At 47.9% G+C, this 22,422-nt stretch overlaps 6 protein-coding genes across 6 annotated transcripts; 3 read left to right on the top strand and 3 right to left on the bottom strand.

Annotated features, from left to right (window-relative positions):
* Nucleotides 1-777: 777 nt before the first annotated feature.
* TrAtP1_005515 (uncharacterized protein) lies at nucleotides 778-972 on the bottom strand (the record flags this gene model as incomplete). Its single annotated transcript, XM_066112742.1, has 1 exon — nucleotides 778-972. One exon carries the CDS (start codon nucleotides 970-972, stop codon nucleotides 778-780), a length of 195 nt encoding a protein of 64 aa, XP_065968827.1.
* A 6,965-nt stretch (nucleotides 973-7,937) lies between these two features.
* On the top strand, nucleotides 7,938-8,690 carry TrAtP1_005514 (uncharacterized protein). Its single transcript, XM_014089264.2, has 2 exons — nucleotides 7,938-8,073; nucleotides 8,309-8,690. Exons 1-2 carry the CDS (start codon nucleotides 8,039-8,041, stop codon nucleotides 8,556-8,558), a joined length of 285 nt encoding a protein of 94 aa, XP_013944739.1. The 5' UTR covers nucleotides 7,938-8,038; the 3' UTR covers nucleotides 8,559-8,690.
* Nucleotides 8,691-9,529: 839 nt separating this feature from the next.
* Nucleotides 9,530-10,321, bottom strand: TrAtP1_005513 (uncharacterized protein; the record flags this gene model as incomplete). Its single annotated transcript, XM_066112741.1, has 2 exons — nucleotides 9,530-9,785; nucleotides 10,293-10,321. The coding sequence occupies 2 exons, from the start codon at nucleotides 10,319-10,321 to the stop codon at nucleotides 9,530-9,532; spliced, it is 285 nt and encodes a 94-aa protein (XP_065968826.1).
* A 4,938-nt stretch (nucleotides 10,322-15,259) lies between these two features.
* Nucleotides 15,260-15,535, bottom strand: TrAtP1_005512 (uncharacterized protein; the record flags this gene model as incomplete). Its single annotated transcript, XM_014089265.2, has 1 exon — nucleotides 15,260-15,535. The coding sequence occupies one exon, from the start codon at nucleotides 15,533-15,535 to the stop codon at nucleotides 15,260-15,262; it is 276 nt and encodes a 91-aa protein (XP_013944740.2).
* Nucleotides 15,536-19,404: 3,869 nt separating this feature from the next.
* Nucleotides 19,405-20,434, top strand: TrAtP1_005511 (uncharacterized protein; the record flags this gene model as incomplete). Its single annotated transcript, XM_066112740.1, has 2 exons — nucleotides 19,405-19,412; nucleotides 20,179-20,434. The coding sequence occupies 2 exons, from the start codon at nucleotides 19,405-19,407 to the stop codon at nucleotides 20,432-20,434; spliced, it is 264 nt and encodes an 87-aa protein (XP_065968825.1).
* A 1,366-nt stretch (nucleotides 20,435-21,800) lies between these two features.
* TrAtP1_005510 (uncharacterized protein) lies at nucleotides 21,801-22,421 on the top strand (the record flags this gene model as incomplete). Its single annotated transcript, XM_066112739.1, has 1 exon — nucleotides 21,801-22,421. One exon carries the CDS (start codon nucleotides 21,801-21,803, stop codon nucleotides 22,419-22,421), a length of 621 nt encoding a protein of 206 aa, XP_065968824.1.
* Between the last annotated feature and the right edge of the window lies 1 nt (nucleotide 22,422).

Here is a 22,422-nt window from a genome sequence, read left to right as displayed (position 1 = left end):
AGTGCACATGGGGCAAGAGGGCACCGCGGACTATTCAAATGCTATCTCTGCCTTGCGCCCCCGCCCCCGGCCCTCCTGTATTCGATCCTTCGCGATGTGTATTCATAAAAAAAGAAAAGAAAGGAGAGAGAGAACTAGCTGTAAACAGGCGCTAGAATCGGTGCCACGATGTCGTCGATTTCCCAGAGAACATGATGGCATTTGTTTTGGCTAAAGGGATACGAGCTGCGATATGATGCCTGGTTCTTTTGCAACCCGCCATCGCTATCCAAAGCTGAAATAGCCGCTGGGTATGGAACGGCATCAAAGCAATCCTGGTAATGCCCTTTTTCGCGTTGCTCAGGTCGCTATGAGCACAAACGAACCGTCACATTGAGCATTCTGCGAAGCCGCCTTTACAGAATGGCCCATACTAGGCCTTGGCGGTCTCCTCTTCCCTTGTTCTCTTATTTCCATCTGGGACTGCCAAGACGTGTCAACGAGGGGGCCGAACAAACTGTAAAAGTCATGTTATTTGCGTAGCACGACATACGCGCTTGCTCCGACCAAGTCCGCCAGTAAAAACACAACGATTTGCTGCAGAAACAAGGCATTGTATTGGATAATGAGACTCGCCCTTCCAAAGGAATCGTTCCCGCTGGGCCGCATATTCAAAGGCCAAGGGCTAAGAAGACAAGGAATTCCAAAAAGCTCGACGTGGCAATAGATAATTGAGCCGTATGCCCAGTAAGATTGGCCCCGCAGACAATCTAAGCGCCAAAGGGGGTGGACGTTGAGTTATAGGGGACGCTGTTGGACATCGTGAGTCTTCCAGTCTTGATTGTGCGACTGTGATATGGGCTGCAGAGTGTGATAATGCAGAAAGAGGTGGTTGGTAGTCCAGATGGCGTGACCAGTGTTGCCAGCACTGGATGCCTTTTTGCCTTTTTCTGATGCCTGGATGTACAATTTATTGCCTTGGTTTAATGACATGCTCACGAACCCTTTCAGGTTAGCAATGACAAATGGTTTGGCGCCTCTCGATTAGGAACATGCTTTGTAAGTTGTGCATAACATATCAACATTGGATTATGAGAGACAAATGTGTATTCAGCGGCCTAAAATTGACTCCAATCTCCTTGGTTGACTCCGTATCTTGAACAGATAATACCCTTTTGATAACCCATCATTTTTTCGCCTGCTGCTTTTGCAATGCCTCTCTAATAAAAAAAAAAAAAGGAAAAAAGCTCCAAATGCATAGTGACCACTTCGTGCCCCTCTCAGCTACCCTTGTTCAAGAAGAGTTCCTTTGGTTCGGGGAATTGAATCGGCAATCGAAATCTCGCAGCTCTGCCTGTATACGGGCTCCTACCGCCCCCTGAGTCTCCCCTGTTACAACGCCAGGCAAGGGGCTCTCGGAGAGGAAGCGATTCATGCTGTAACCTGGATCGGCAGGAGTCTGGGCGAGACGACGGGGATTGATCTCTGTGCCGGTACCTGTAGCCGTAGCTCCGTTGCTTCAAAATAATGTTAGGATAGGGAGCTGACACGCGCAGTGATTGTAGGACATGTGATACGTGTCATCAGTAAAAGAGAAAACGGGTATAACAAAAGCTGGAGTTGGGTGTAGTCATGGATACATAACGGCACACTGCTTGTTTTACATGAAGGGGAAGTGACGCCAAATAATATCACAAGATGATAACTGAAATATGTGAGCAACCATACTTTCGGGGATTTCCGCTAGGAGCGGCGTTGGTAGACGTAGTTGCCATCCTTGAGATGTAGGGTGTGACAATGCCAATATGGATGCAATGCCTTAAGAGAAGAAGACTGAACGGATAGAGAAGCCTAGGCAGGGCTACAAGACTCAAGACGAGCAGTAAAACAAAGGTTGTTACATTAGATAGGGACGAAAGTGAGAGAAATTTATAATTCTAGGACGCGTGCTTTGGAAATCAGGGTGGCCATGACCTCTTTAATATACTGTCTCGGCATTGAGCCACCGCTGCAGTTCCAGTAGCTTGGTCCTAGTATACTTTTTTGTTAGTGCAAGGCAGTTGCATGTTAGATGTAGTGTTTCACCAAAGGTGCCAAAGCTGCTGTAAGCTGCATTATGGTAGTTTAGTGGTCAAGAATATATGTATCAACTTGGTACATGAATGGATAAGAGGCGTATGGAGTGCCTGTTATGCTGCTACCGTGGCCCATCTGCCCTAACCGCTGTAACACAGCAATTGTTACGCAAGACACAAGACAAACACGTATTCTTTTTCACATGTAATTATGACAAGTTTTCCCGTGAATAGCCCGTTATTGGCGGCTTACTTGATCCCCAGCTCTCCAGGGCGATAAACACCATAAGCACACATGACTAACTACATCTCGCATGCCTCGGCCTTCTGCGCATATGCCTTCTTTCCTCTATGCCAGCGCATATGCTAGTTTTCTGCGCGATGCTTGCATTAATAACCACATTTGCGCTTACACTGCCAATAGATTACGCTGTACCGCAGTTGCCCAATGCCAGGAATTAAAGTGGCGGCCCAATTGCCAAGCGAAGTGAGGAGGCGTGGGCAAATTACTGCGGCGTGACGCGCAAACCTTTGCAGCTATGGAAGGCCTCAGCCATTCAGAGCTTCAGAGAAAGAAAGAGATACAGGAGATATTGGAATCCCAAAGTTTGGTGAATGTGTAAAAGGGTTCCGTAGCGGGGTCTCGGGGGGGTTTTGATAACATAGTCAGTTTCTCGGATCAGGGCCTAGACTTGAGAGCGCGCTTGCATGCATGAATGCCGGCGTATTGAATCCCCGGCTCTTCTTTTTTTACCATATTTAACACCCGTGGACGGGCCGCCTTTCTGCCTTGGTACTGGTAAGAAGCAACAACTCATGTGCTACTAGTACATCAGTTCTCTGTGCTATTTTTAGCGGTGCCAAGTTCAGAACATCGAGGCAGACAGAGACCCGCATAGATACAGGGATACAGGGGTGAAGGGATCGTTGGGTTTTGAAACTGCCTTGTTAGGCGTTCAAAATTCTTCACTGGCTAATATGTGAACCCAAGCAATCTTACAGATACTGCTATATCTGCGTTTTGGTTGAAGGGATGAAGTCGTCCCAAGCACCCGGTACTTGTATAATTGAGACTTGCTGCTTACCATATAGGTCGGAGCCAACCCTCCAACATATCCAGAGTAGACTAACTAGATGTAGAAAGTTGCAGCAACTGTAGTTGTTGAACTGATATTTGTCAAAGTATCTGGTTATCAACGTGCTCATAGTCGACTGCATGCCGCGTATCTGCGTCAACTGACACTTGGAATATGCAGCCCATTATTCATTGGAACACGTATTCCCTTACACACGCTACCTAATGCATGTGCTGCATAGTCACATCCCTATATGCATGTATATGCAGTGCGCAGCCGAAACACCCTTTTCATTCTTCGCAATTGTTCCACAGACAGCTCATTTACATACATGTGCAGTAGTGTGTTGTTGATATTTCTGTAGCTAAACATCGGAAAGATATTCCGATTGGTCAATTATTCGTTTTACGTACCACTAGTTTGAATTACGTTTCTACTGGGCTGGATCGGTATCCAAGGCGGCGGCTCTGTGCCCTTCCGTTATCCCTGTGTTCCGATTTGACGTCTATATAAGCATTGGTTTCATGCGATACTACTGGGGCCCCATGCACAGCATTTGAGTACCATCGTATGATCTTCAGCAGGTTCCCGCATGGCGGCTGGGCATGCTTCTCCATCAATGCAGGGATCTGATCCACGCGCATTAGCCCCTAGACGGCTTAAAGTGCGCCACGGCGATGTCGGATTAGATCAATAGAGGGCTGTAGGCGGTGTAAAGTGGTCGCTGTGTCCTATTGTCTATTCCAGGAGTATTCCGATTTTCATGTCGCTGCTATGGCGGCCTAAAGGAGTAGACACAGGTATATACGTATATATCATAGGTGGTATGCTTCATATAGGGGCATAAGCTGATATGGCCTATCATAAATAGAGATGAGAGTGCATGTTATGCAATGATGTCATTGGCTCCGCAACTTGAGATCAATATAGCCATATATACGTGTAACTTCTTAGAGTGACATAGCCAAACTGTATTTTTCTTCTGCTGCTGCTGATGCCGCCGAAGACTGTTTCCACATCCAAGGCGTGCATAGTCTCTTGATTTACTGACAAAGGTAGGTAGAAAAGCCTTACTCCGCCTATCAGAGCGTATAGGGTGATGTTAGTGCTGATAATACATCCCACACGCACTGCTATTAGGTACTAATGGACATGTCTTAGATGCATGTGTCCTTGCTACTAACTGTATAATAGGGCTTGCGACTCTTATTCCTTTGTCCTTACCTAGAGATTATACGTTTTATATAGGTGCGTAGTGGGTGGCAGCCAAAATGATTGAGGCTTTGTGGTCATGTTTCCACTCACTACCAAACATGCAAACGCTTGCAATTAATTGTACCAACGCGCACCTTTACAAGCCTCAAGAATCTAAAGTGCAACGAAACAGTTCGTAGATATGTATGGATTCTATAAAAGAGCGTATACTTGCATTTTTTTAACTACTATGCTAGCTAGGTCCTATTTCGCCCACGATCTGCAAATGCAGGCCTATAAGCGACATAAACATCGCTATTTCACCATGAACAAAAAGCAGATCGATCAATACTTGTACATACTTGAAATATCTTGCCGGCTTATTTCCTCGTACGTAATTTTTCTTCTTGCTTACATTCGGCTGTTGGGCACTTGTCGCCACCGCTAAATCGCATATCAAAAGCACGCAGAATTTTAGACATGCGGGCTTCTCTCTCGGCCTTGGCCTCATCTTGCGTTTGCATAGAGAAAAATTCGATGTGAAGTCGTTGATCTCGATCAGCTAAGAAGCGGCTGATGCTATCGCTGCGATGGAGATGTGCGCGCTGTGAGCCATCATTACTAGTAGCTGTGGTGAGCTTGCTAGCGCTGAACGACATCAACCTTTGGTTAGCATTATTGAGATGATTCCTTTATATGCATCTGCTTGACGGGAATGAAATATGAAGACAGTGTACGTGTGCCGCTATGCTATAGGCTATGAAGGTAGCAGACATTTCTTGTCGCAGCGAACGAAGGAAAATATTAGTATACTCACCTGCCATTACTGTTATGCATAGAGGTAGGCATGGAGGCTGAAGGCATTCTGCCGTCAAAAACTGAACAAATAGGCAGATTTATGTGAAACGGGGTCTATGAATAAGAGGAAGAGTAGTATTATGCTCTATCAACGAAAAGAAAAGAAAGACAGAGAAGAAGATTTAAGAAACTTAATTCGTACATTTGCTCCAAATGGGTAAACCTAGATACTGGACCGCCGTTTTCTCACTCCAGTATGCCTCACAATCAAAGAGCCCAAACGAGAAGCCTTAATGAGGAGATGTCTCAGTAAACCCCTCCTTTAAACCAATTGAGAGACGTTTCGACACCCTTCATTCAGTAGAGAAGCAAACATGCATGTATGTCTCGCCGCGTCACCTCGCAGAAAGGCCAATGAGAGCATCCCCTAGGATTTCTGCGAGCTCCATAAGGCTCAAGATACGAGAATGCCCAAAGGGCAGCCACAAAAGCTACAAAGTAGAAAAAGACAAAGTCATTGTGGCCATCCTGAATCATCCCCTTCCAACAGTCTCAGGCTATCTAGAAGCTTCAATCGGCATAAAATGAACATGGTAATCTAAAAAATTCTTTTCCAAGGCAATTGAAATGATGTAAAACGAAGTCTTCCCTCCCACCGTCCTCCTCTCGCGCTGGTAGACGATAGCGGGATGAAGGTAGCTGCATGTGAGCATGGCTCGTAAGATACGAGTTTGGAACTGGTATAATTACGTAGGCAGTGGGCCTTGATAGTTATTATACTTGCTTTATTGGCTATTATGCTGCGTCCCATTTTGACATGAGACATTAGACAGCCTATTCACTTTGACGTGACAGTCCGGACCGACCTTTACTTTGCTTGGCAGTTTAGCAGCTCCAAAAGCGAGACAAAGAAGATGAGCCATAGGGAGCTGATGAGGCATTTATTCATAGTTGATAAAATTCTACGAGCCGTATGCTAATGGCTTGAAGCTGTACACGTAAAGTACATGTGATAATGGCTGTGCTTGGAAGCTTTCCTGCGCGGGTGCTGCTCATCCACACGCTTTCTTAGTCTGTGATTCGTAAATTTTCATTGGCCATATACTGACTGATATGAAGGCAAGACTTCCACATGTGCCATCTTCCAACACCAAAGCCTCCACCGTCACACCGTCTGGGGAGTGGTTTCCCGGTTATGGAAGTCATCTGGAAAGCCTTCGGTGCCTTGCCTTTAATAATAAGCTCGTCTGACCTCTTTCTTAAACATGCTAGGCATATACGTGAATTTAGCGGGGATGAAATAGGTAGAGAGGGGCACACCGTTTGCCTAGGTCCTGTGAGCGAGGGGCCGAATAATCTACACTTTCGTCTTGTTTATGAAGCAAGTAGTCAAATGTTAACTAGAAATGTCATTTGTGTTGCCATTTAGAGTTGTCTCTTCGAGTATGATTATAAAGATGGTAGTTTATTACATAACATACATATACATATATTGCTTTTGCGACACGCGGAATATTTCTGCGGCGCTAAGCGGCTTATAAGATGCTCAGTCCAAGAGGGAGATACGTTAGAATCTGATTGGAGTCCTATGGACTACTCCATACCCACAACGGAACGACGCGATGATTGCCGCCAACTCTGGGAAGGAGTCTAGTGTTGCGAATGGGGCTCTTGTTGTGCATCGGCCTGGCGCATGGGGGTAGAGCCCGCAAGAGGGCCTCCGTCATCGTATCTCACCTCTTCATTGCCATGTCTTGTAGGGGCACGAGAATCGGTGAGTCCATTTATGCGATGACTCTTGAGCCACTGTAATGCAACTTGATAGGTGCCAGCACTCGGTGTTGTGAGCATGAGCCCGTCGATTTGGCTCAAGCTACGGATACACGTACGGAGCCGGACTACGGTAAGTGAAGAAACTGGCACATGGGTGGCATGCAAGCATCAATGGTCTGGTACTACCGTACATAGGTACTTGTACATAGAACTTGTATCTGTGGTGGTACCATCCTGCAACGGGGCCTGCGGGCTTCAGCACCGATGGTTGCACTTGGGCTCGCGCTCACATCACTGCTCTGTCGCCGGCCGCTAGATGGGTTCGTGCATTGGCCTTGTGCCACCACTCGTACTAGCAGGTATAGCTTCTTGGCTTTGTGAACTAACAGAGGATTGACGTAGCATGCATTGGCTCGGGGTTGCAGCGGGTTGCAGTGGCGGGTCGCCGCCTTGTCCAGAGAGTGTGGCCCATAGGCAGGATTCAACGGTCCAAGATGCCTTGGCCAGTCCCAAGCCAAGACAAATGCCGCTGGAGACAAAGGTCTTGGCAAATCTGGATTGCACTTGCTTCCTGTGGCAGAGCTACCGCCTGTGGTCTGGTGGCTCCAGCAGATTCGTTCACCCGCGTTCGAGGAGGGGACTCCGATCCAGCCATACCGGGTACCTAGGTAAGCATGACCGCCGGGATTGCTGGTACATGGCGTCGTCCATCAAACCGAGATGTAGTCCGCGGGACCACAGGTACATGTACGCAGCGGTCCATACTAGCGCTCATACATCTCAAGGTACCTTGGCTGGACTATTTGGCCAATTATATCACTGTCTCGGCCTGCTCAAGCTGAGTATTTCGCGGGAATCACGCACGAGTGGGACTCACTGGAGATGCTCCCCAGCGCAGCGAGCCTGGCTGACAGCATTGAGAGAACAAAAATCTGGCTGCAATCTTGTTCTTGGGCCTACCTATTTAATCATTGCCACTTCCCTCCCTTCTCTCCGTCCGGTTTCTCTTGATTCTTCTGCCATGCAAACTGATTGCGTCGCCGACTTATCTCTTATTCTTGGCTGTTGTATGCACCGCGCTGTTTAGCCTATCCGTTACACTTTGGCCTTTATTCGCTTGTCTCAGAGTGTTTTGCTTTCAAAATGGCTAGTAACGCTGCCTATAATAATAATAATACGTAAGTGCGCTCTCTTTCTAATTTATTTGTCACTTCTCTGTATAAGACGTGACAAGCGTTACCGACGCAGTAGCACAGTCAACACTCATTCTTTACATTTGTGGTGTATCCTAATGTAGGCTTTCAACTCAAGGCCAGTGGCCAACGTCTTCTGATTGGCCAATCACCGTCTTCTTTAAAGATTCCGCTGCACACATGCTTTTTCTTAAGTCGGGCTAACCAAAGTCCGTCCCAGCTCCAACACCGCCTCTCCCGCTACTACTTCCGCAGCCACTTCCGCAGCCACCACGGGCTGCACCCAAGCCGCCGTTGCTCTCGTCCCTGCGGATGCCACCTTCATCGTCCGCCGCTTTGTCTCCGACCCAGACCAACATCCGCCTCTCGGCTTGAAGCGATCACCAAGCGAGGCCGAAGCAGAATCGAAAATGCTTGCGCAGCTGCGCGCATTCGATGAGAAATTCGGCAGTCCCTCCGCAGGCAGCTAAGCAGATGCGCAATGTCCACGCAGTGTGGTTCTGCTCTTTAAGCAGTATTGTATGAAATGGATTTGGTGCAAATTATATGCAAATTATACTCTTACACATGGATATATGTACATTGCGAATAAACTATAATCCGAGAGTTTTTGAATTTTCCATCATCATCACATATCAGTGCCATGGTTGCCTTACATACATAGGTACATGCAAGTACGGCTGAACAAAGGCATCTAAAATTTTTCCTGGGCACACAGCTGTGCTGTCATGCGATGGAGACGATGCCGAAGATACACTTGGAGCCTAGCCCATACGATGCCACAGATCGAGCAACCTTATCCCAGTAGTGGATGTATAGCGGTACAAAAGGCCTTGTTATTCTGTTGAGATGAAGGGTGCTTATCAGTAGATTGAGATTGGCGTGAAGCAGGTTCCACGTCACACCTTGCATCGAAAACACCTAGAACATTGGGCCTGACAATGGCACCCGTTTGGGACTGCTCTTGTCTGCTCAACTACCCCCCACGGCAGCGCACATCGCCACCAGCGGCCGCTCCACCGCATCTCGGTCTCCCTGCAATCGCCCTACCAAACGCCGTAGGACAGAAGAGTGCCGTCTGACCGCAGGAATGGCGCGACCTGGCAGGGACCTCAGTTGACGGCGCCAGGCCAAATTTCCATAAGCAGTGCTTCGTTCCACCATGCACGTAGCCACGTATAGGTCTGGTCTTGTAAACTACAAATAGGTTCAACACTATGACAACAGATGAGAACATTCCTGCGGTTGGCGATACTAGCGCATACGTACACCGGCCAATCTATGCACGCAACACCCCGAGGGTGGGTATCCTGTCCAAAGGCTACAGATATAGGTAGGTACATATATATATATTTATTGCCACAGGAACGTAAAACTCTTCCCTCCGCCACAGTTCCCTATTGCAGATGTCTGGTACTAACAACCTCTTCTCAGCAGCAGCTTATTTTTGCGTAGATGCAGATTTGGCCTCCGGAGACTTATTGCCAAATTCAAACTGCATATGAAAAGCGTCAAGATTGGCGGCCGCGCGGGCTTCACCTGCGCCCACGGCCTCATTTTCTGTCTGCACAGGGCCAAGGCCAATTGGGGGGGTTTGGACCTGATCGGCGAGGAAGCGATTCACGTTACCGGCGTAGTGGAGACGGACGCGTTGGAAGTCGCCGTTTTTAGCGGCCGGGGTGGTGGGGTTGCTTGCCCTATGAAAAGAATTGTAGGTACCTTAGTTAGCATTGTTGCTTGGGTAATGATCATGAAGTATAAGAGAATATGAGACATATGAGTTCATGGCTTGAATTTCTGAGCTCGACTTGGAGTATGTACAAGTAATGAAGCTCAATGTACGTATACGAATGCTCTATCATCAAAAGAACAAAGATAATGAAGGGTGGGTCTATTTTCATATTCATGTAGCAAGTACCTACATGTTACAGGCGTTGCCCATGATACAAGTGGATGTTGAAGGCATTGTAGCGTCAAAACTCGAACGCTCAGGTAGAAGCTCAAGCAAAAAAGTATTTCGCATTCAAATTAAATGGATGAAATGAGATTGAACTGATATTGACCAAGATTCATTGTGATGCATGGAAATGAAGAGGGCATAGTGGCGATATATATACAGCTGTTCATCTCAGCGAGAGAAAAGGCTGCAAGAAGACTAAAATATAGACTGATGGAGAAATGTGGGCTCTACAGGCGCGACAAACCCCAAGAAGGCACCGAAAGCATCGGACATAGTGGCATTCTTGCAGCCATTTGAGTTGTGACCTTGCTTTTACATAGGATAAAAAGGGTGGTTGCCTTTTTTTCTTTTTAACCCGAGAAACCTTTTTTGCCCCCCGATGAAAAAAAGAGTATTCGTTACCTACTAGTATTTTTTCCCAGACGGCATGGGACACCAAATTAAGGTACAAGAGCTCCACTAGTGCGGGCGTGTACAAAGCAGGAACAAGGACGAAAATCAATGCCACGCAGAGACAGAACACATTCGATTCCAACCCGGCCTGATGGCGATTAGATGGCAACGGTAGCAGCACAGACGGAGCGTCGCCGAGCGCCAGAACCAAACGCCCCCCAGCCAGGCGAGCCTAGCAATCGGCACGCGTGGGGAAACAACTGCAGCTGTCACGGCCTCATGTTGTTTAACGTGGTCCGCGCCCCTCGGGATGTACAATCCGGATGGGATTGATATCAGGCGAGACCAGCACCAGCACCGGCACCAGCACCGGCACCAGCACTAGCACCAGCACTAGCACTAGCGATCAGAGACCGCCCTTTTTAGCTCGCCGATCGAGTTGTGACGCCGATGGATGGCGATAGTGCCCTATTCCCTGTAGCCTTCCCTGTACAGTATACTGCCTTATTGAGATGACGCCAATGCTACACCTCCTTGTCGAAGGCTTAATGTGCTTAGCCTGAATTTTTTCTTGCTAATAGGAACATACGATCCAGGAATTCCCACGTAAAACAAGCATCAATCCTGATATTTCACCATGGGCACATACCACAGTAACTATCAAGCCTTCAGCTTGTAGTTTCCATGCATCTTAATAGTGCTTGCAGTAGCCAATTGTTCAGCAAATAGGTAGGCCTGTATTATCGTGCTATCATTGACCGCACGTATCAAATGATGTATAAACAGCACAATTGCTAAAGAAACGGCACTGAGATGTAACGGGGTGTTTCCCCCCGTGCTGAGAGGTGACAACGGGGTAGAGATGGCCATACCTTGTAGATGGCCAGCGGTAGTCTCGCACGCAACATCGTGCCGTGCTCAACTAGCCCTGTCTCGGCAAGTGCATGAACTTTTCACATTAGGCAACATTGCAAGGATGGATGCGACAAAAAGAAGGCAAAGCTGAACACGACACCACAGTACACGCAGAGACCCGCAACCACAAAGGTAGTAGGTGTTATAGGATCTTTCGAGAAGTACCTTGCAGTACTGATTTAATCTAACCTTATGCTGCTTCTCCCCTGCTAGGCCTCCGATCCCAAATGACCTATCATTATAATGCTTTCTGCAGCTTGGCCGAGACACGAGTACATCCAGAAGTTTGCAGTTTATCATTTTGGACGTTAGTAGTATATTACCTCAGTACTTACTGGCTTCTGGGAGTTATCCCTTTTTACCTTTTAGGACTACTCGCACAATTACCCGACTTGCACAATTCCCCGATTGCACGAGTCGCATCTAGAGCTCCCAACAATCATGCCGTGCTGCCCCGGAACCTAAAGCACGGAATATTTATTGCTAGAGGTGGGCGTTTATAGATAGGTTTCTGCTATTTTGTGCCAAACTGTTAGCATCCATATCCAAAAGCTAGGTACCAATGCTAAACGTTTGACGCTGCATATTCTCAGAGATAATGGCGGCATTTGCGAACTCTTTGCAGTGCGTCGCGGGTACATCATTCCTATTACTAGCTAGCATCTGTAATAAAACCTGAGAGCAAAGCACACGATAATGCGACGGGGCAGGGCGTGTCTTGACCTGACTTGAGCCGTGTTGAGAAACCATGGAGGGTGGTGAACCGCACGGATAGCGCGAGGTACATGTAGCTCTTTCAAGGAGGATGACAAAGGCAAGAAGGGGGGAGGGGCTGCTGTGGAAAAGCTCGGATACGGCCAAATCCTCCATATCAAGACTTGCCGATGACGACGGCGCGACCGGCAACCCAAATGAGTTGAGCCCGGCCTCTTTTGAAGTTGTCCGATGCTTGGCTTAGCGCTTGGTCTAATCTAGTGTCCGTTCTAGCGTCCGAAATTAGCGGCAGTTTAGCCCTTCTAGCGCCACGTCTAATACCGTACTAAACATCTTGAACCCCGAAATGCCCAAGATAAATTCCAATTGTTGACGGGCGTCTAAGCTATGCTGGGATTAGGTTAGTTTTCGTACCAATTTTCTCAAGGTAAGAGCATCTACTTCCGCTTCATCTTCCCGAGATACCTACCTTCTTACCTTTCTTCCAACTTTTACTATCGCTACTATAGCAGCCTGCTTACCTTACTAACACTGCCTTGCTTACTGCAGGGCGCCTACTTTTTTAAATCTTTTTCTCAACTGCCGCGGCTTTCAGCACGTGAACATAACTCGAGTGTATTTGCAATTTTAACATAACAGCCGGTTATCCTTTTTCCTTATGTAAAGAAGAAGATGAGCTAGAAGTACCTTTACATAGTAAAATGCAGCCAAGTTAACCCAGGCCGGATATTGTCTACTAACTACCTAGTCATCCGTGGGTAATTGGAATTTGTTCGTGGGCATTTGGGGCGTGGACAGAGAAGGCGGGTAGCCAAGCGTGCTAGTGTTGCGAGCGCTACAGCGCAGCGAGTGGACCACGAAATGGCGCCCAGTAATGCGCAGTGCTGTATACTCGGCAGATTCTGCTTACTCGGGGCCGGCAATGGCCCAGATTGCGTGATGGGTCTAAACATCTCGATTGTCGAAACGGCATCCCATGTTCAAATAGGGGGGTAGGCACCATGAAAGTGGAGACCGCGACTGGATTTTAATCTTGGATCTGTTCTTTTGTTGGATCTGTTTATTTGGCCCTTATCCTTGCCGCTGGCTTTGTCGTTCCAACTCTCCTCTAGCTTGCCGCCTTGTACCTGTAGAGTTCGAGGGTACGACGTGACGCAATATGTCTATGCTTCAACCAATCGGATTTTATGTATACATATAGCGAATAAGAGGACATGTCCCATGATTTCACAATGTCTATTTCTTATCATAGCATACGAAGTCATGCCTTCTAATCAGCTAACAAGCTGCCTCACGGACAAGAAGCACAAGGCCGCTATAAAAAAGGGCCCCAAAAGAGTACTACTAAGTTCCAGGGGGATCCGGTTCGTATGTATCCGTACATGGCCCACAGATCTAAATTCAATCTTCAAAGCTGCGACTTGAAAACATTCCACGCCCTCACCAGCCCACGAATATCGGCTCCAATAGGTTCCCTGGCCTATACCGACACATTGTTTCTTTTTACTTATATTTACTCCATATGATATAAAACCTGCATTGGTATTCTGTATAATAGTCTGGCTTCATAGATAAAAAAGCGCGTCTGTATCTGTCTGTATCTACCGAGACGCTGCAGGTACCTCGTAGCTTAGCACACACGTCGTGTTGGTAATAGGGATTTACGACGGCGCGCCTCTCATTCAACCCGGATATCTCATGCACTTGTCGTGTTCTTCTCTTGAGCTATTTCTTTTTTCATCTGTTCTTCTTAAAGGCTGCGCCCCACAGAAAAAGGACCAGCCGCAAACCCTATGCGCAACTCCGCGATGTGGAAATACGAATGCGAAAGCCACCAACGGTGAGGTTGGAACGAGAAAGAAGAAGGCGAAAGAACTATCACGGATGATGATATGATTCCTTGGTCTCGGAGATAGGCAGATGGCAGTACCCCTTAATCTCAATTGCCGGTACCTGAGTGTCATGATACGACGTATGTTCTTCTTGAAGGCCTTTTGGGTTGTATAGTCGCTTGCTTGATAGGGATGGGCTAGCTAGTAAGAGTGTCTCCGATGGGGATTATGCGTCCAGGGTGGAAAACAGCAGAGCCTCAACTAGGGCGATGCTCTGCTCCCGGATATGCAAGGGGAACATGCGAATAATCGGATCGTGCGGAATTTGAGCTTTAATTCCGCACAGCCGTCTTGATGCTTTGCCTTGTGCTGGTACGTAGTTCAAGACTGTACATGTACCTATGTTTGCATATTAGCACCTCTGGGAGACGGATTGTCCTTGACAGAAGTAAACGCCAGAGCATCAGAGAGCTAGAGTCGCAGGATGGATTTCATACCAACATCCAAGTGTGGCTCTGTCTCTTCTGTGATGGACGGCGTTACCGGTCGCTTAATGCCGCTCCAGATGGGCTTCCCACGGCATCCAGCTCAGCCCGCCCCATGGCCGGATTTTGGTGGGGCCGTCGGCACGGTGTCTGTACCCGTGGACTTGGAGGTGCCCGACTTGTACCAATCAACAATAGACCAAGGCTCAGCGCCCAATATCCCCACTACTGTGTATTTTATAGACCATGTAAGCGGCTTGTAGTTGGAGGGGTATTCCAGATGGAAGACATAGGCAGATTTCTGGAAAAGAGTGGAGTGAGATGAAGAACAAGGCGTTTTTACAGAGTACCCATATTCTGTTGTAATACAAGACTCAGTAGCGATGTATCAACCAGCGTGTAGGTAGACTGAACACTTGCTTTACAAGAAATGTTTTTTTTTTGTTGGTAACACGGCCCTAATGATACTAGTACTAAATGCATTTACTTGATATACCAAGGTACCTAAGGTATAAGACGATGAGGGTGGGTATCCCCCAAAGGCTGCGCGCATAAATACATCCACGTATTCATCGCCAGACTAGCAGCAACCATCGTGCGCCACCCTGTTTTCTAGTGACGTCTTTTTTCCCTCGTAAGACGGTGTTGGAATTTTCCTTCTGTCTCCGTAAGCCTCTTAGAGGCATGAAAAGGCTCATCAGAGGATTCACCCAGAGACACTTCCTTGTAGAAGCTGCTACCAGAAACTCCCTGGCGCGCAATGGTAATAACTGTCCCTTCGCTCCCTTTAGATAGTATATAGAGCATCTACAACATCACTGCGCTATATCTATATATTGCAGGTGTATCAATACCATTTCCCAGCAGCTACTTTATTTTTGCGTACATTCAGACTGAGTCTCCGGCGATGTATTGCCACAGCCAAACTGCGCTTTAAAAGCACGAATGCTTGCGGACGCGCGAGCTTTACCCGCAGCCTTAGCCTCATCTTCTGTCTGCAGAGGGCCGAGGCCAACTGGAGGAGTATGGTGCTGATCAGCGAGGAAACGGCGGATGCCGTCATTGTCGCAGAGACGGGAGCGTTGGCAGTCGCCCTTGTGAGTGGCCAAGGTGGGGTTTCTTGCACTGCGCAAAGTGGTTGTAAGCATGGCTGCTTTAGTAAATCACCACCAGGTATAAAAGGATGTGCGGCATCTGAGTTGATGGTGTTCCAAGGTAGATAGGTGGTATGTACATGTAATGAAGCTCAATGTACGTATACGAATACTCTATCATCTAAAGAACAGACCTTCTTTTGTCTAAAGGAAGAAGGATAGACATAATGAAACATCTCTGTTTGGTAATAATACCTACCTGTCACAGCTATTGCTCGTGGTATGAGTAGAAATTGAAGGCATCTTGGTGTTAAACTTGAACGCTGAAGTAGAAGTAGAAGCCAGAGAAAAGAGGATATATGTTAATTGAGACAAATAAAGGATAACCGAATTGATGTTGGCCGCTGTTCATACTGTAATGCACAGGCATAAAGGGGGATCAAGGGAGATTTATAGCTCTGGCGGTCTTGTAGTAAGAAGATACTATGTCCCGTCACCGCACGCACATACATGAAATATCAAGCCTTGACGTTTTAAGGCTAGTAGAGCCTGAAGACTTTGGTGCAGCCAATTGTAGATAGTAAAACTGTGGGATTATCTCCGTGTCGGAATAGAAAACCAATATGAGGATAGTAGCCTCGTTCAGTAAGAGCGTGGCCCGTTTCTTATTGCAAAATACGCAACCTCGGAGAAAAGCGCTCAGGGCGTCGCGCTCCATCCAGCAAGGCAACCATATATAATAATTAATGTACATGGTTCGCGGCCACTGGGAGAAGCGCAGGACCTTTTGTGAGAAGGCAACATTCCATTGATAAAAGGCAATATTAAGCAAGCTACCACGGTACATGTAGGTACATGTAGTTATACAGTCAGTAGGCTTTGTACGACCTGTTTGAGAAGTAGTGGTTAGTACTAGGCTTATTTAATGATTTCATGCTGCTCCTCCCCTGACTTGTCTCTGATCCAGATGACCTAAGTCTCAGGGAGACACGAGTAGGTACCTGATGTAAAGCGATTACTACTAGTAATATACATGTACCTTAATACGTGTTTTTAAGGGGCTATTCCTTTTTCATCTTTTATTGAGCACTAATTGGGCTTTTCCTCGGCTTAACTAGTAGGTAGTTGGATTTCCCCAGAGCCCTCGAGCCTTACCGACAGTCCCCAAGAATTACTCCAAGACCTACCTAAAGCGCGGAGCATTCATGGCTAAATTTGGACAGTTGTATGTAGCTTGAGATTTCAACTAATTCGGGCCAAACTTTTGGGATGCTGATATAGGAGCTACCTTTGTTGAAAGCTGGAAGTTGTATATTTTTAGCAACAATCGCGGCTCCTGGAAACCCTCTCTAGTGTGTCGGGAGTCTGTCATGTCTGTGATAAGTCCTTGATTTTACTATTTGTCATAGAATCTGAGCAAGAAACATCAATGTCCCTTGAATGACCAGCCACATCTGCCTACCTACCTATGTAACTGCCACGTTACCTAGACCACTCTGGTTGGTAATAAATGATGAGATACAACAGTCTGCTGCCGGCTTACTACCAAAGAATTTACCGCTGTTTTCTACCAATAGCCCTTTGTATGAAAAAAAAAAAACATGTGAAAATGAACATTACATTGCATGTGATAGGCGACCCGATGCCTCTGTTTATCATACGACCGAAAGACGGACAGCCAGTAATTAATCCGCATACAGGCTTGGCCGTTCCGGCTCAATGAAAGCCTGGTTAAGAGCCTAGCTGGGCAAAGCACACGATAATACGACGGGGCAGGGCGTGCCTTAACCCGGCTTATGCCGTGAGAAGCCATGAAGTGTGGTGAAGCGTGCGGATAGCGCGAGGCAGCTTTTCACACCGAGGAAACAAAGCGAGGCACTGCGGGAGGGCCTGGAAACGGCTAATCCTTCATGATTCATATCAAGGCTGTGTCGATGACGATGGCGGATTTTGGAATTGCCCGATCTAGCTCAGCGTCTGGGTTAACCTTAGCGTCCGCTCTAGCGTCCGAAATTTGGGGACGGCAATCTATGGAGCCCTTTTAGCATAACGTCTAGCGTTTTTACCTGGGATTGTGTTAGTGGAACAACGAAAAGAAAAGGAAAAGAAAAAGGAAAGAAAAGCAAAACAAACAAAGGGGCCAAGGGGAGGGCCCGTTTTCCTGCCATTGTACGCCAGATACCGGGTTCAGCTGAGACCTGGCGTCGGTTAGCTCATCCTTGGTTCAGGCGGCAAAGACAAACATACGTGCTACTATATGATTTGCTAGGTATCGTGGGGGCTGTACGCCTAGAGGGTGTTATAAGTGCCAGCATGCACTTCGGCGAAAGAAGTACCTAACTAAGTTACATCCATCACTTTGACCCGGTGGTTAGGTACCTAGTTCAACAGATTGATCAGATGGCATCCCATTACCAACTGGGCGGCACCCTAAAAGTGGAGAAAGTGACCTTTTCTTCTTTCCCGGGGTACCTATGAGGACAAGGGGAATACTTTATTTCGAGCCTGTTCTTATTGGGATGGTTCTTAGGATTTTCGGCGATACGTTGCCCGCTTATTTGGCCGGTCCTATTAGCTGGCCCTGTTGTCCCAGCTGTCGCCTAGCCAGCTGTCTAGCTTGAAATCCCAGCCAGCATAGAAGTCAGCGTTGGAAGCACATGTCAACCTGTTTGGCTCCCCTTTGGTCCGGACAAACGGTTAGATTTTGACACAGACGGTACGAAAGGATGGGGCACGAAGCGCAAAGAGACCAGTACATTACCCCAACGGGTAAGTAACTGGGACGCCTCCAGAGACGGGCTCGAAGTCTGGCGGTTACGTGACCCACCACAGATCTACAAGTTACTTCAACCCTTGTTGCGACTTTGAACTGCTGTACGTTCCGCGTTCTCACCGACCGGTAACCATTGGCTCTAGTAGTTAATTTAGGTCATACCGACATATTGTTTCTTTTTTATTTACCCCGTACGGAAAATACATAATGGACTAGCACTCTGTATGTCACTCTGGCTTTGGAGAAAAAGTAGCCTGGCTGTAACTGTAGAATCGATGCAGGTGGTAGCTCAGCACACACGTCATGTCGGCAGTAGGGATTTACCACGGCGCGCCTCTCATTCAATTCGACTGTCTCGTATGCGTCTTGAGGTGTTTCTTTTCTTTGTTCCTCTTTTGCGCCTCGCAAAAACAAAAACTAGCCATAAGCCTAGGCCGCTAATTGTGGCTCTCTCTATAGGTATGGAAATACGAATGTGATCCAGGGCGCCCAAGGTTGAAACGCGGAAAAAAAAAAAAAAAAAAAAAAAAGAAATTCCTTAGCCTCGGATGTAAGCAGATGATGGTACCCCTTAATATCCATTTTCGGTACCTGAGGGTGATGATGCGCTGTGTGTTCTTCAAAGGCTTTTTGGGCTGCATGGTCACCTGAGCGGGATGTGCTGGCTAGTAATATTGTCTCCGATGAGGATTGTGCGGGAAGGAGAAAAGCAGAGCCTCAACCACCGCGGTGCGCTGCTACTGGATATACCAGGGCAATATACAAACAGCTACCTTACAAGCACAGCCGTCTTGATGCTTTGCCTTCTGCTAGTTAGTACCCAGGTACTTGATGATTGTGTGTTTTGCATTCAACAGCTCTTGGGTACTACCTAAGTAGGAAGTTACATTGCAGATACTAAAGCGGCGCTACCGACTGCGCAAATGTCCGTTATCCACACTTCCTCATATAGGCGGCGGAGATAACAATCCATTTATTCGGGACGTTTTGTGGTCTCAGTGCAGAAGAATGGCTCTGTACCTGTACTCACTCCTGTCTGCCAGTCTTGCTCAGGTGACAGATGCCCTGCCGACTGGAGTCGGGATTTTAGAACCGCCCAATGGGTCGTGAGCGTGGCGGCGCTTTCAGTGAACTCGCGTGTACTGGTACAATGATGCGGTGTGCACAGCTGGCTTTGGATTTCGGACCGGATTGTGCAGAGGCATCACACACAGTTCTTGCTTTTTCGGCAATCGGCGCGCAGCGGCCGCCGTTTGTCGTCCGCCGCCATTGTAGTTTCAATTGTATTTTGTCTACTTTCTGGAGAGGGCGGTGTATCTTGTCTGCTACGGCGGCCAGCTCTGGACTGCCTCTCACATGGAACAGCCCTCGGTCGCTTCCTCCGCCGCGTGCTGCTCTATACATGTAGCCCTCCTCGACAGAAGATAGATGTCGCTGTTTAACTAGTTGCCTGACGGTCCTGCAATTGATGTCCATTTGGTGTCCTTCTTCTCATGGCTATAAGTACTGGCCCTGGCCCTCTTCTCGTTCTCTCCCAGAGCTGCTCCAGCATCGTTCGTGGCCATAGCTTGGTAGACGTAGCTGAACTTTGTACAAGTGCCATTCACCCTCCAGTCTTCCCTCATGCCTCCTTCATCTACAGGCGCGACTTGTGGCGATGGCGCTGTGTAAGTACAATCTGGAAGCTGGACTTCTGCTTTAGCTTTTCTGTTTCCTCTTGTTTCTCTGCTTCCCTCTGCCCCCTCTACATCGGATATTTTCTTTCTGGGTTCTCATGTGGGCCATTCGACCACATAAGATCCTGGATCGAGCTTGACAATGGATCGAAAGTTACAGCTCACCTCCCCCACATTCTCCCACCCGTTCCTCGCTTGAGCTTGGTATCCGTGCAAGTAGTGCGCGCTAACGCTGAACCATCGCACAGCGCCAACGAAGCCACTGACAGCGCTACACAAGCCGCTGCCCGCCCCTGCGTTCCCGCTCCCAACGATCCCAAATACAGCCTCAGTCATTTTCAGGATGAAAGCAAAGAGACAGGTCCCAGCTGTCAACGTCCACCGCCGGGCTTTGGCAAGATGCAGGGCGACGCCGAAGCAGTGGCTGAGGCGGAAGCACGCATGCGCAAAGAGCTGCGCGCTTTTGACGCGAAATTCTTGGGTGGAACCTCCGCTGGGAAATAAAGCGCATTGATGATGGACCTTTTTTTTTCTCTAAAGTTTTTCCCCTTCTTTTTTTTCTTGATGAGAGTACGCGTAAAGTGTGAGTTCATTTCGACTAGTGCCCATGATGACCGCTGGGGTTTTGGTACATGTAGTTGGCTCCGCTAACTGGCTTACAGAACAGGATATTCCACTTGGATAGATGGAAAATGGTATAAAGACTGATTCAACGGCCTGGAATATGGGATAGTATAATTGCGACATTCATATTGTTTGTATTTACATGTCTTTTAGAAATTTTAACCCGCTTGCACACTCGATAATAGCATCCCCATTCGTTGCGGTGCGGTCTAATTTCCTCGAGGGTGTAATAGCCCGCATTCTCTAATTTTGCAGTTTCCGCTGCTGACGTTGAAGTGCTGTCGCCCCAAAAAAAAACTTGCAAGGCGTTCCCGATATTTACCTGCGTACTGCCGTCGACTTGCTGGATGCTCTGGCTAAGGAACTGAAGTCATGCTAACAATATCCTTGACTTGCCTCTAGGACAGCATTCCACCAGCATTCAGACCGTAGAGAGCAATGACCTTTGAACAAGGCGTCGCATTTTGTAAAAAATCGAGATGTCAAGACGCTAGCGTGGACAGAGATGACTAGAAACATGGTCCATACAAACTAGAAAAAGACATTGTTGGAGCGTTTTCTAGTTCGGCTGGGGATACCTATGGCTCGTGGCTCGTGGTTCGTGGCCCACAGCACTGCCTTTTCCCCCTTGGGAACATGGACCTGGCGATGATGGCGGCTTACTCCGTGTTCCGCGGTGGAAATTATGGAACATCTGTCATGTCTGTATACCATTCACTCCTGAGTATCGACGTTGAAATAAACAGTATAGTGGTGGCCATGCCTTTCAGCCGAGGAAGATGGTGGTTACCTATAAGAGGTGTGGTATTTAACTGCCGTGTGTTTTAGTGATGCTAATTCAGCTCGGCTGTCAACACATTGAGTACATGTATTGCAAGGTCCGTTCGCAACTCAGCGAAGACGCTCCCAGCTCAGCCTACTACCACCTAATTCTATGTATAGACAGATATGGTATCTACCGCTTCGCCTGTTTCGTAGCCTACTGCGGCATCAACCCTGTAACTGGGCATCCTATCGCCGATCCAAAGCTTTGTATCACCACTCACAGCCTTGCAATTGGCTACAGGCTGCATCCTTCAGCATCCTGTTCCTGCCAAATTATCTCTTGGCGCCTCATCGGGCTGTGAAAGCTGGCTAGTGGAACGATGCTACACGAACCTCGCGCAGATTTGAGAGGAGCAAGGGAGCCACTCACAGGCTGAATTGACCCGAAGGAGCTCTGCCAATTGGCAGGTTTTCCTGCGTCATGCGACGCCGTGTCTCAAATCCTCCTTTGTCAATCTCTTCTTCCTTCTCTCTCCTTCCTCTCGTGTGCTACTTTGTCTTGTCTTTCCCTCTACCTGGCGACGACGAGGAACTCCAGGCGCCCCCATTGATGCCCATGAGATCGCGCTTCGCCGAGGCCACAGGGCCTGAAGTTTTGCCAGAGGTGGATGTTACGAGAAATGGCGACGAAGCACCAGAGCCTTTCCGTGGATACGATGGATTGGAAGTGGTCGACACCGATTTGCCTGGCTCAAGCGTCAGGACAAAGCCCGAGAATGTGGCTGCACCAGCAATCGAAAGCACAACGCAGCAGAAAAACGCGAGAAGAAGAAGGATAATATGGATTGCGGTTGCAGCGATGATTCTGGTGGTGGTGATAGTGGCGGCTGTGGTTGGCGGTGTTCTTGGGTCGCGACATCACAACTCCGCAGCGTCCTCGAGGACTTCGAGCGCTCCTTCGTCCCCTTCTACGACTCCTTCGTCATCGTCGCCCAACGCCATCGCCTCCAACTCAAGTCTTGCGGTAACTGGTTGGTGGGAGACCACCAGCCAATACAACATCCGCCTATTCTACCAGGAAAGGATGGCCAATTGCGCATGAC

This window comes from Trichoderma atroviride, chromosome 3 (assembly GCF_020647795.1).
Source record: "Trichoderma atroviride chromosome 3, complete sequence".
In the NCBI taxonomy this organism is placed as follows: Eukaryota; Fungi; Ascomycota; class Sordariomycetes; order Hypocreales; family Hypocreaceae; genus Trichoderma; species Trichoderma atroviride.
The sequence above is the reverse complement of the archived record's forward strand: the minus strand, read 5'-3'. Positions and strand labels throughout refer to the sequence as shown.